Here is a 14474-nt window from a genome sequence, read left to right on the forward strand (position 1 = left end):
GCTTCCCTATGTCCTCGATAGCCCCACCAATTCCATCTTTCACGTGGCCCCAAAGAAAGAAGTCACACGGTGTTAAATCACAAAATCTCGGTGGCCAATTGTGATTACCTCTTCGAGAGATAACACGGTCTGGAAACTTTTCTTGTGTGGCACGTCTTGTTGAAAGTAAACGTTGACGATCAATATACCATCCAATTCCGGCCATAAAAAATCAACCTCTTTTTCTTCAACACTTTCGGCTACAGCAGCGATATTCTTGGCTGTTCATCTCTAACTTGTCCCAACAGCTCGAATTTTTCCACCAATTTCTGTATTGCGGTCCGACAAGGTGCTTCATGACGACCCAAACATGTTTGAGTTTTACGAACCGTCTCTGTCAAATTTTCACCATTTTTATCGTTCTGTTTTTATTTTTTATTTTTTTTGTTCTTTGGCTCTGCTACAAGGCAATTCGCCAGCACGATTTGAGAGGGGGCTGAGATAATCGAGTTTGTACTCCCCAACCCCCAGAATTTTTCACAAAAGTTAATTTACACACATAAAAAAGACTAAAAATCGCTTAAGGGCACGATCCGAATGAAAGATGTAGTCATTCCTCGTGGAAACTATAACCGTCACTGTCACATCCACGTGGTCTTGACCTAGGTTTTCACCCTTTCCGCCTCCTGGAAGTGCACCGCACAAGACAATTCCCCGTAGACTTTTAGGAATCGACGTTCCCACTTAGAGATCCCACCATCTCCACTTGACCGGCTGCGGAATTCGATCGTCAACTCCAAACTCCTCTGAACACCGTTTCAAGAAACGTGGTTTCTTAGCAACAAAAAATGGCACCCACGAAACAGACGTGCGATACGTTTCAAGTTGAAAATCGAACTGTTCTGTTTTTATTAACGGCGTAGTTTCTACTTGTCAAATGTCAAAAAATTACAGCTTGAAATGTGACATCTATCAAAACAGGGGGCTATTCAAAATAACACTTCTTATTGGAAAACCCCCTATATGCATCAAAACTGATATTTTATCTCTCTCTCACATAGAAGAAACTTTATTATCGGCTATAAGCTGATTCGAACAAATCTATAAGTCTTCATAACTGTAACTTCAATTTTACTACCTACTTGTCTATACACAAAAATTTACTTCTCAGTTAAGTTTTTCAAACAAACGTTAGTTTTACGGTAAATGTTCTTAATAGAAGAACTACAAACAAGTCATCTTCGAGCATGTATTTGAACTTGGAAATGATTCGAAGGGTTGATATCTGAAAAGCTGGGGCCCTATCAAAGTATAATAGCTATAAAATCACAGTAAATTCCTTCCAGGAGCAGTATACGAACCTGCAAATTAGTTTTATCACTAGAGTAACAAAATGTCTTCGTTAAACTAACTACTTAATCTTGCTGTATCTTGCATTTAGGTATTCTTCTTTCTTAGGTTTGTAAAGTAAACAATAACTAAAATTAAACGTACCTAATCTACCTAATTTACCTAATTTACTTGCTAAATAGCAAGTCCTGATGCACGTTGTGGCAAATTTCTTTTTACCACTTTTTTAGATATTGAATCGAATTGTTTTAAAATAATATAATTTTAAATACTACAATGTATTTAACTTTTAAACTTTAACATGGGTCTCGCTAGTTTCCCTTTGTAAAAAGACTATAAGACCCACTTTAAGCCCCTGAAGATGGGTATTCTTGTGCCCGAAACATGTTGGGCGTTGTGACCCCACCTCAGTTTGAGGACTAAATAATTATATTCTAGAGAAGGTTTTGTGTTTATTGATCAATTTTATTCAATTTTGATGCATAATAGGCACTGAAGCCAAAATTCCATGTTCTGAGGCCAACGCTAAGTAAGGATGACCAGCAAAAGAATGATTCTTTTCAATGTCAAGATCAGGTGAACTGGTCTATTTCATATCTCACAATTAGGAGTAGAATGTGATTTCATATCCGTTCACCAAGTGGCAATGACCTACTTATTGGTTCTCTAAACTGTTAAGAAATAATCCAATATCCATGTTGATGCAGTAGAATTTTTTTTATTGAAATTTGGTTGTTATGTATACATTCTCTGTATGAGCAATCAAATGGAGTTTTCTAGAATTTTTAAGCAAATTAACACATATTTTTGGATGGTTATTCAAATTGTGTGTGTCTTTCTGTGACATGGACTGTTCTATCCTGTTCGCTTTGTCAGCTTCAAGGCAGCTGTCACTGAGAGGGAACCACTTGTAACGTTCACCACTCTTACATTTATTGAAAAAAGTGTAAGAAACTTGCATACTTTTGCAATTTGGCAACATATACAAAACACTGCCTTTTCTGCTTCTGATGAATTGAATATGACGAAATTTAAGAAACTAATACAACACATATTCCTGCAATTTCAGTAAAATCCCTTTATGTGAGTGTCGTACTAAATTAAAATATGAGCTAATAAGTTACAAATACACTCGGATTTTCAAAAATGTATATCTGCGAAACTAGTTGAAGTACGTTTTCATTATAGACTAATTGGATTTTGGCATTATTCTCTGAAAGTTTCATTCAAATCTGTTAATTACCAGGGCCCACATATAGCTAAGCCACCTTAGCAAGATTCAGCTTGAAAACATGTCATTTTGCCAGCACATGTGCTTAAATCCGATATGGCGTCAAGTGTCAGGTAGAAGATAATGTAGAAAGAGAGGAATGAAATGAGGGTATCATCATCTCCATTCATAAGAAAGGAGACCGGTTGGCCTGTAAAAACTATAGGGGAATACCTTGTTAAATATAATGTTACAGAGGCCTCATAACCAGATAAAGATTTCCTGAAATTTAGGGAAAAACTAGGGTTTTATAGAATTTCCTTAAATTTAGGGAAGAAGTGCACAACTTGGCAACATCGCATCCCAGGGGTGTCCCAAACTTGCCCCCCTAATACGAAATTTCAACCCTCTAGGGATAACCCATATAACCCCATGTAAAATACAAGTCTCCGAAGATCTACCTATGGACACATCTCGATATCATTAAAGAAGCTTGGCTAGAACACACAACAGACGTTTACTGGACGTATAGGAAGAATATTCTCTAGAGTCTAGATTCAGGAAGCTTCGAGAACCTATGAACCGCACAATTATAACCGGACCAAGCGGACAGACGGTGCGAAGCGAAGCAAAAGAGCGAAGTAATGAAAAGTGTTTAAAAGTAAGTTCCAGTGTTGTAAATTGTTGTATAATTATTAAATAAAGTTTGTTGAGTTTGTTCAAAGTCTCACTTATCAAAAAGAACCCAGTAAAGTGTAACAATAATATACCAGGTGCTTCAAATGTACTAAGAGGACGCATATTCCCATATGCAGGAAACAATTTAGGGAAATACCAATACGGTTTCCGGCCCAAAAGATTAACAACAGATCAAATATTCAACATAAAACAGCTCCTAGAGAAAAGCTGGGAGTTTAATAGAGAGGTCCACCAATTCTTTGTAGATTTGTGCCAGGCATACGATAGAATCACCAAGGAAAGTATCTGGCAGGCGTTGGAGGGCATAGGGGTACCAGAGAATATAAAGTTAACCAAGATATTCCTAGAAAACTATAAAGCGAAAGTTAGGATAGGAAAGATCAACATTGAAACATTCCCCATCAACGATGGCCTAAAAGAGGACGACGCCCTGTCACCATTCCACTTTAACGTAGTGCTGGACATGGCTTTCAAACAAACGAATATTGGTCCAAAAATATTCACAAATAAGGGCCTAAAATTGATCTTTTCACCCAGATTGATGTTCCTGAACAGAAGGAGAACACAATCAACGAGGACAAGACCAAATATATGCATGTCAGAAGAAGAGGAGGTCGGGATAGATTAGGACAAAACATGATAGGACACTTACAATTTCGATTGTGTAAACCAATTTCAGTACCTAAGAGCAGTTATAACCTCGGATAATGATATCAGTAGTGAAACAAAAGCAAGAATTCAAAAGGGCAATAAATGTTTATTTGCCTTACAAGACCTGTTTAGGTCCCCACTGATATCTGGAAACTCTAGGATATATTTGGCAGTGATCAAGTCAATTACTATATGTGGTTTGGAAACGTGGACAATGACGAAGCAGAACGAAAGATGATGCAGAAAATCTTTAGCCTACAGTAGATGAGACAAGAGGTCAATATCGAATAAGAACGAAGGAGGAGAACATGTACAAAGGACCAAGTTTACAGTAAACGAAATAAAATCACAAAGTCTCAGACGGGCCGGACACGTACAACGATCGCCGAATGAACGTATTATCAGGAGGATATGGGAGGGAAATCCATTTAGGAAGACAAAGACTCAGATGGAGGAACAATATGGGAAAGAATGTAAAATTCTTGCGAGTACGGAACTGGAAGAAGGTTGCGTTGGACAGGGGGTGGAAGCGAATTGTAGAGGCAACTAAAACTCACGAAGGGTTGTGACGCTACGAGATGGATGGATGTCAGGTAGTTTAAGTTTGGTTTGACGTATGATCGATTGAATGACTAGCTCTTATATTTGGAAAAAAAAACAACTCACTACTAGAAGTGCATCAATTATATCTATAATCTTCTGTAAATGTCTTCTAATCATGCCATTGTTGCGTCCAAGTAAGTCTGTGTTGAGATTTAAGAAGCTCCAAGACTGATCCTGGCATATCTTTTAATGATAAAATACTAAAGTTTCAATTATATCTGAATTATCATATTTTTGGTCTGATGATGTATTCATCTGATGATGATGATGAAGATAGTTAAAGCAGTTTAAAGATGCAACTTAGCATTTTTGCAGCATATAGTGCAATAATACACTTTGTTCACTCTTGGGCGCTACTGTTCTTTATGACCAGCAACTGTATTTTTTGTCTAATTATTGTTTTTATGTCAATTTAAAACAATTGTCAATTAACCAGTGTTATGTTATTTGAGTAGCTTCCTGTTGATATTATTCATTAAGAAGCGCAATTTCAGTCTCAGTGAAAATGGATTAAAGCAGTTGTAAAAGAAAACCAACATACATGTCTTTTTATATAAGACAGGCAGCTGGTTTGAATGAATGAAACACCATAATTCTCTTCACGGCCCACGCATTTGGTGCTATAGTGCCTCGCTTAAATCATACCGGTCTAAGACAAAATTGTTAACTCTTTCTCAGACTTCTGTATGCGTTTTACAACATTTTTATCGTGTCATCTGGTCATAACGAACTCGCAGAGCGCTCTTGTTTAGTACGATCGTAAGGTCAGTCATGATCTTTTCATTTAATTAGGAAACCGCGCAATATTAATGTGGGAGAAACCATCCAGATGGTTTTTTGTGAATACGTTACAGTATTATTTAGTAATTTGGTTTTAAGGCTGCGCTAAAATTATTTGGTTTCCCTCAGTTTTAGGTAAAGTTATCGAGAAAGAAATCAGATACGTATATCACAGAAAGAGCGATATTTCACAAAGTTAATTTAACGCCTGACTGCTTGCTACTTTACAATTGTTTTTTTATGCTGCTCCTTTTATAAGGTGTATCCATTTCAAGGGACAGAAAATACCTTTCGAGAAGCCTGTACATTTAAAAGTCGTCTTGCGAACCTTCAAATCGAAAGGACTAGGTATTTGAGTAAATGTAACTAATCCCTCGGGAAATCGTTTATTCAAGAGGGTATATCCTAACTTACCCACCCTATACACTAATCTAGTGACCTATATTTAGAGTCTGCCTTCCTCCGATGTAGGGGTGATTTCTTTGTAGTTCGTGCTAGTGCACTTTTATGGGCCATCAGCCATCTAAGGGTAAGAGAACTAAAACTGTTACTCGTAACTTTCGGTCTAAGCTGTAGGACAAAGAATTATGAATGAAACTGTCTCGAAGTAGTATCTCGTCTTGCGCATCTCGTTACGTAGAAAATTTATTCTTAAGTTTGATATGAATATCTTCTCGGTCTCGGGTATAATTTTGTATTACGTCTCCATCAAGATAAGGACTAAGACTTGTTTGTTGTTTTCCGTCGAGATTTAGTCTTCCGCTCTTGTAATGGCTTATCTACAAGAAGAAAGGAAACGTTTTTATGCACGACCGTTAATTCAAGGTGCATTTTAAATTTGGTTCTTTGGTTCTTAGTATATTTTGAATTTAACGAAGAATCGCAAAACTGCTTAAATTCTCACTTTGTTTAGGCCTAAGACCACAGGGAACGTTTAGGCAGCAGTACGGCCCTTGAATATCAAATGAGTACGTGCCTCACGAGCACCCACCTTTTCACCACCAACTTCTTGGTACTCATGTTCATCGTCCTTTCGATTTATTACTATCTAGTGTCAGTGCCACCGGAAGTCCAACCTTACCATTATGACTGCTTTACGAATTTGCATTTTTATGAATAGGCGGCCATTTTGTTTATTCTTTACCAATCTCACGAACTGGTATGGGAACGACGATTTTACGCTTAGTGATGTAATGGTTAATCGTTCGGTTGTCAAATATGTTGTCATGAAAATAAGGATTTTTTTTCAAGAAAATAAAGAAAATTTATTTATTTAATTTATAGAAAAGGTACATTTTTGTAGGGATGTCAAGTGTTTACCATTATAGTTAGTTTTAGTAGGATTGTATGTAGTTATTAAGAAAATTAACAGTATTACTTGATGAACTTCAAAGGAGGTGAAAAAGGTGGTACGTGGAGGTAGAAAGTGGGAAAAAAGGGTTTTTTTTTGTTTTTATGGTGGTTGATTGAAAAAAAAGTCAATTTTAAAAAAAGAGAAATTCGAGCAAAAATCAGACTATTGAAGATAGACTAGTTTCAATGATATATTTAGAAGCAGGATTTTTAGGTAGAAAGTAAGTTAGATAGGTTTGGTTATTTACCTTAAAAATAACTTGGCATCCCTATTATAGAATTTTTATTCAAGCTTATTTATTTAAATTTTCTTTATTTACTAGATTATTAGAATGAATGGTCAGGGTGAATCTGATGCCAGTTATGATGATATTATCATGCAACTAGGAGGTGAGGGAGATTTAAGTAAATCTCATCTTCAGGATGATAATAATCATGACAATGTTTTACCTTTAGAACATAAAGAAAAATTTACAATTTTTTTAAAAACATTGGTGTTTGATAGTCAAAATTTGTTATTATTACACCAAATTATGTTACTGTAAAACTTTGAAATTTGGAGAATGTCGTCATTTATGACAGCAGAACAGTTTAGCAGTTATAACGTGGATAACCTAGCCATCCACTTTTTGAATTAGCAGAAAGCTGTTTCTCTTAAGGACGTTTCTTCTTTTGAATATTCGTCCATAGAGAGTAAGTTTTCTTTAAGAATTACAAACTGATTACCTGCTTCAAAGTACAAAATTTTGTTTGCTGATTTATTAAGTCCTCTTGAAACAGGTTTTGAAGGTAGAAAATAACTTTTGCAAGTTTTGCAACATATTTGTTGCTTGTAGTGAACAGTGTTTTTCAGTTTGGCAACATTGCAAACATTTTTCGAAGAAAAATTAGTAAAATTTGTTAACTTTGGCAACATTGCAAACACACTTCAAAGAAATTAGTCGGACTTGTCAATTTGGTTACATTACAAATACTCTTGGAACCAAAATTGTAGAATTTGTTAGTTTGATAACATTGCAAGGATACTTTTTAACCAAATTACCAAATTTTGTCAGTTAGGCAACATTGCAAACGGTCTTCGATCTAAATTAGGAGAGTTTGTTAATTTGGCAACATTGCAAGCAAAAACACTTCAAAGAAATTAGTTGAACTTGTCAGTTTGGACAGATTGGAAACACTCTTCAAACTAAAATTGTAGAATTTGTCAGTTTGATAACATTGCATATACTTTTCAAACCAAATTAGTAAAATTAGTCAGTTTGGCAACATTGCAAACAGTCATTGATCTCAATTAGTAGAATTTGTTAGTTTGTCAACATTGTAAAACACTCTTCGAACCAAAATAGTAGAATTTGTCAGTTTGACAACATTGCACCTAAATTCCGAGTTTGAAGTCGGAATTTAGTTAATTTCCGAGTTTGAAGTCGAAATTTAGTTAATTTCTGAGTTTGAAGTAAAAATTTAAGAAAAATAACGTCTGTCGCCCTTCTACGCCTTCGTAGGTATCTGCTTGCGTGATAAGTTGTATTTTTGAAGAATTAGATAAATCAAAATTGTCTGACCATTTACTTCATATGTTAACAAACTTGTCTTGTGTTTGGTCATACAGTGTGACCCATTTAGAATGGAAACACCCCTATAAAATTTTAGGTTATTAACCGATTTCAATGATTTTTTTTTTGAAATAATTAGGAATGAAATGTCTATTACGGGAGAAAATTTTAAATATTTATTTCAGTTTTCAGGTCATATTACGATACTTTTTCTTGATAGAAAATGGAGAATTTTTATTAGCGATTTTTTTATTGAAAAAATTACTACGCCACTGGATCTATAGTGCTTTCAAATAGCTGTGACCAAAATTTCATGAAAATCCATTCATTAATAACAAAGTTATGACAAATTAAAATTCAAAAATCCTCTAAGCTAACGGTCACAAAAGAACACCCTGCATCAACTGTTGCCATAGAAATGGTGTTACTATTTACTTGTTTATTATTACTTATTAATTGATTAATTTCTAAAAAAAAAAAATCAAAAAAAAAATTAAAAAAAAATCAAAAAAAAAAAAATCAAAAAAAAAATCAAAAAAAAAAATAAAAAAAAAATTTGGTCACAGCTATTTGAAAGCACTATAGATCCAGTGGCGTAGTAATTTTTTCAATAAAAAAATCGCTAATAAAAATTCTCCATTTTCTATCAAGAAAAAGTCTCGTAATATGACCTGAAAACTGAAATAAATATTTAAAATTTTCTCCCATAATAGACATTTCATTCCTAATTATTTCAAAAAAAAAATCATTGAAATCGGTTAATAACCTAAAATTTTATAGGGGTGTTTCCATTCTAAATGGGTCACACTGTATGAACCATCATGAGTAATGTTACCTTTCGTTTTGGTTTATAGGTTTTTGACTGCCACTTGTTGTACTTTGTACATTACGGAGTGTTTTATGTTTGTTTTCAAGAATAAAGATTTGTCTGAGGCCCGTAGATTGAACCATAGCTATAATACTAGATATGCGTTCAATCGTATTTGCAAAAGATGCGTGTTTACTTATCTTTTGAGAAATGTTACATTTACAATAACAAATATATATAATTTTATTCCTGAGAAATCACTTACTAATAGGATTGTTAAATTTCATGAAATATACAACTGGGTTCAAATTTTACCAAAGTGGTCATGAAATTTCATGAAAACACCTGAAATTAGTGAAACTTATACATATTCATGAAATTTCAATAATCATACTAATCATGAAATTTCTAGGTGTCGCATAATTAACAGACTTGACTTTTGTCAAGGCATTGTATTTGCATAGTTTTCATGGGTAATTTTATTTAAGCCTTTAAAACAAGTCACAAATATTGCAATTAGAAATGAACATTAAATAGACTTTTAATTTAATAAGAATTTTACTTCTTTTTTCTGTGACAAGAGAATTGGAGAATGAAAATCAAATTAATAAAATTCAAATACTTATGAGTTTTGAGATTAGAATATTTTTTATTTTATGGTAATCAGAAGTTTGAAGTTGAGCATTATGACATGACATATCAAAAGACAGGAATATTTTATTTGTCATCAGTATCAGTAATATTTTTTTCTTAACTGAAATAATTGAAATATTCAAGGAAATTTCCATGAAACTTTCACAAAAAATAAAATTTTTGAAATTTTAGATATTTCCGAAATTTAGAGAGAATCGCGGAAAAATTCAGAAATTTCATAAAACTTCTGATTGTTTCAATTTGAAATTTCCTACAACTAACAACCGTACTTACTAATGACTTGGGATCGTTAAAATAGTATTTTAAAAAAATTTTGAATGATAAAGCATTTTACACTCTAGACGACTTTTTTAATAGTGACGTGGAGTTGGATTGTTACTTGTAAATTTTCAGACTTATTTGTGTTGTAATTTAATTGACAGTTGTATTACGTATAAATTATTTTAACTTTTTTGATTTTACTCGTTTAGTTCGTCTTTTTTTGAAATATCTGGGCAATTAGCCATCTCAATCATTTGAATCCACCTTCGCTTTACTTTTATCATTTTATCTTTTTCCAAGTATCTGGACAATTACCCAGCTTAATCCAAATACATTAGAGTAATATACCGTTAGTTTTGTTCGAAAAAGGTGGCCGATAAAAAATATTGGTTGAAAAGTCGGAGTGCGCATGCGTCGCGACAATGTTGTCGCATCTTTAAAATTTTCCTACCTGCACGTAACAACCTTAATAGATTTTATTATTGATTTTTATTATTTTTTGTAACTTTTTAAATTTAAACACAAAGGATAATTAATACCAAACTATTTATGGAAGTATGAATCCTGTAACCTTCAAGTTAGAATTGAACCACATTATTGTAGGAAAATAGGAAACAAACGCAACTATTTGCAACACCGATGAAAAATATTGTTTGGACATAATATAAAGTTTCATTTCATTGGTAGGCACCGTAGCACGTGATGCACAGCACATTAGAATCAGAGGTAAACTGCGCATGCGCAGTATCGATAATTCAATCTCCAATTCAAAGCCTACTAGAGGCCACCCTTTTAAAGAACGGCCGATATAGGATATTGTCTGTATATAACTATAAAGTATTTGGCTTAATCATTTCAGCCCATTCCTCCGTTCTTCTTTTTTTAAATTTCTAGGCTACTAGCTATCTCAATCATTTCAACCCATTCCTCCACTCTTCTTTTTTTAAACTTGTTGGTAATTAGCCAGCTTTATCAGCAATCATTTCAACTTTCAACACATGCATGTTTTTGATTTCATGATTTTGATCAATATTTGGGCGCGGTCCTACAAAATTTGTTTTTTACTCCTACTGGCATATTGGTTCATTCCTTAACAGTTTAGAGAACGGATAAGTAGGCAATTGCCAACTGTTGAACGAATACAGAATCCTAGACAATCTTCAGCGTGCATAAAGAAATAGACCAATCACAGACCATCTTCGGCGTGCGTAAAGAAATTGACCAATTACAGCTATTCTTGAACGTAAACAAAATAATTCTTCTGATTGTCATCTTCACTGACAGTTGGCATCAAAACATTGGATTTTGGCTTATGTTTTGAGGCGATGAAAAAGCAAGTTAGAGCCGTTTCAGTTAGAGTTCAATTAAAGATTAAAAACATCTACTTTATTATATGATAAAGCAAATGATACAAACTTACAATTTACAATGAATCAAATCCATTCAACACTTCAACCTAAAAGACGAAGTTAATCAGCTGTCATCCGCTGACAATCCGGGACACCGGTCAAACTTTGGCTGCGTCAAAAGTGATAATGTAAACACGGAAACGTTTCAAACATTGAGAGTTTATTTGTGTGAAATTTGGTAAGTAATTCCAATTAGTCGTAGAAAAAATAGCCTGTAAAACTCGGGCGAATCGCCCATATCGCCTTCGTGCGATAGGGACATCTTTTTCACCCTTGTGGTACAATATACTATTATCAAATGAGAACTTTTGTACGTAAATTAATCAAAGTATATTTATTTATAAAAATGGTGAGGTTTTGTTTTTTGTTTATCAATCCTAATTCTCTGACCGGTGTCGCCGTATTATGGCATAACTATCATTTCTGGCATCCAGTTGACTATACTGGAATGAAGATTTTGTTTTTTGGTTATCAAGCCCTATAGCCTCTCTGCTGAGTAATACGGCAAAACCGGTCAGAGGATTGGAATTGATAAATAAAAAACAAAACCTCACCATTTTTAACCAATCAAATTGGTGTTTACTGAATGATGCGGCATTAATAGGGGTATTCCTAAATTTGGAAACGCTATTTGTACTTTCTACTTATATTTGTATGTTGCACAACAACAGTTACATACGTAAAATACGGACTTCAGCTAAATACTTACCTATTAACTTACCTTAATTTTGTTTCTTGCACATGGTCTTACAACGCACAGAGATGGGGATACACCAAATAAAAAACTAGATTAATCAAAAACCAAAAAATTCTTTATTTAAACCAAGATGTTCTGGCAAACTCAAACAACTTATGGAATTATTTCCTATAATTTCCAAAATAAGTGGAAAACCCACGTTTACATTTTCGTAACTTACGAGTATAAAATGAATAACGAATAGTATTTGTATTAAAAATAATCAAAAGTAATTAATGCCCTGCGGGAAATCTGATGTTCAAAATGAAAAAAACGAAATTGGGCAGTTAAGGGGTAATTAAATGCTTCAAAAAGAAGTTAAGTAGTAAAACAAGGAACAAAAAATGTGAATCGTTGTACAACATAATTTTAAAACAAACAATTTTGCTTGAAAAACACTTCAAACAAATTAAAATTGCTTACTTACAAACTGAAAAACTTGTCCATATCTATACTACTAAAATAATAATGACGCTAATCTCACACACCCATAATTTTGAATTAGATTAAAACCAAGTTGACTTTGCGTCAAAGCACAAATCAACTTTCTCGAACCAAAAACACTAAACCTGTTACGAATGATGATCTCGTAAACGCCATTTTAAAGTTTTAAAACATGCAGGTTTCAAGTTAACTCTTGACTGGTTATAGTGATAAAAATAATAAGGTTAATATTAGGCCCTTAACTTAGGTTCCATTATTGCGTCTTGGCAAATACCTTACTACAAAATAAAAGAAAATAACTTATATTAACGTAAATATAGTCCGTTCACAATAGATTTGATGCTCTAAAATGCAATCCATTCTTAAAAATGAATTCACATTGTTTGCTACCGTCTACTATGTACGAACCAGCTTAGCAAGTAAAAACTTACTAAACATTTCTTTAATGTCACTCATTTCGTTTCAGGACTTGACCATCCTGCCAAGTCACTGCCAATCAAGTCGTCACAATCACCTTCAAGCTGAGGTAAGACAAGCATTTTTGTAAAGTCAGTCCGAGAAGCAATATTTATTGCCATCGTTGTGTGTGTTAAAATAATGGGTTTAACTCCGAGAATCAAATAAAATCGGTGGTCAGAAGACCCAATACCGAATAAATATACTTTAAAGACTATAAAAGTAAAAACAAAAGTAAAAACAAATATAATAAATTATGCGGCATTTTGCAAACACCCTTTGAAATGATTGGTCCATTAAAAAAAATACTACTGGACTTCGTATTGTGGTTATAAAAACCGTACATCATTCTAAAAATATTTGAGGAAAATACAAATATTTTCTCTAGACTTTTTTTAAAAAAATAGTTATCGTATGTACACAGAATAGCAATATGCTACATGTTTATATCTATACTTTTTTGCTCACAAAAATACAGCGGTAGGTACGTTATTGCAAAAAAATTGCCACTTGAAACTGGACAAAATGCGTTTGCTCTATTAAATGCGCTTTTAATTTCAAAAACAACCACGGGAGTTTCTAGTAGTGTATGGCAGATTTTCGGAGATGAAATAGTATGGCAAATATTATCTAGTAAATTCCACTTATTAATTAGCTGAACTTACTGACATAAAAATAATAACTGTATAAATATACTTCATTAACATACCGATTATTGTCCTAAAACAAACGGTCCCTTAAGTACTTAACTCACACACTTAAATATGTACACAAAATCACACTCGAATCATACATCCCTGAATTATATTGGAGGTCGGCCCTCGTAATGCAATTTAGGGCTAACCGACCATTGGTAGTTATTCATATAGTCGCAACATTGTGGTTCGTACATGCAACTCAAACACACAAACGCTAAAATTACGAACTGAAAGGCTAGTGATGCCTTGAACAGTTTTTTGAACCATCGAGACCTTTCGGGGTCATTACCTGGATCATCATCATCCCCGTCTGGTTTTGTGGATTTTTCAGTTGATTTTTCTTTTTGGCTGAAAAAAAAGTTAACGTTTTAGAAGTGGCGATATTGAAATTTAAATTATTAGAGTAAGTGTAGTTCAGACCGATGACTATCCGGAGAAGATTTAAAAGGTCAGTTTTATAAGTTAGAGTTAAATGTTAATCTAAAGATTTTTGAGGTGTCAGTGCTTATTTTATTATTTAAAACTCCAGATAGAAACCTATAAAATTAAACGGTAACGATAGACACTAAAACTCTAACACAAATGTGGGTAGCTTTATTTAAATATCGTATTTAAAAAAATACTCATTCCTATTATACGTTAAACCCATTACTTAAACTAAACTAAGTAATTGATTTGATAATTTGTTTTCTACCAATTTCGAATTTACTTTATTCTTAAAAAAATGCCAAAAACACACAAAGTTGTGTGATGCCCTAGCCATCCGATTTTGAAACACAAAGTGCACAATCCTTAAGGAAAATTTAATTACCTTGTTTTTATTAATTTTG

General features: G+C 33.5%; 1 protein-coding gene and 1 long non-coding RNA gene across 3 annotated transcripts in view; one reads left to right on the plus strand and one right to left on the minus strand.

Moving 5' to 3' along the window:
- Positions 1–8824, plus strand: part of LOC145739058 (uncharacterized) — a 239962-nt gene extending 231138 nt beyond the window's left edge. Inside the window, exon 2 of the long non-coding RNA XR_014180894.1 lies at positions 8235–8824. This is a non-coding gene — a long non-coding RNA (uncharacterized LOC145739058). The remainder of the gene's footprint in view (positions 1–8234) is intronic.
- Positions 8825–12100: 3276 nt separating this feature from the next.
- klar (klarsicht) overlaps positions 12101–14474 on the minus strand; it is a 174278-nt gene continuing 171904 nt past the window's right edge. For both annotated transcript variants that reach the window (XM_081994470.1, XM_081994471.1), the window contains one exon: positions 12101–13992. In XM_081994470.1, coding sequence (XP_081850596.1) covers positions 13749–13992 — 244 coding nt within the window. In that variant the 3' untranslated portion in view covers positions 12101–13748. The remainder of the gene's footprint in view (positions 13993–14474) is intronic.

This window comes from Ips typographus, linkage group LG16 (genome assembly GCF_016097725.1).
Source record: "Ips typographus isolate SLU linkage group LG16, UJ_Ityp_2.0, whole genome shotgun sequence".
Classification (NCBI taxonomy): Eukaryota; Metazoa; Arthropoda; class Insecta; order Coleoptera; family Curculionidae; genus Ips; species Ips typographus.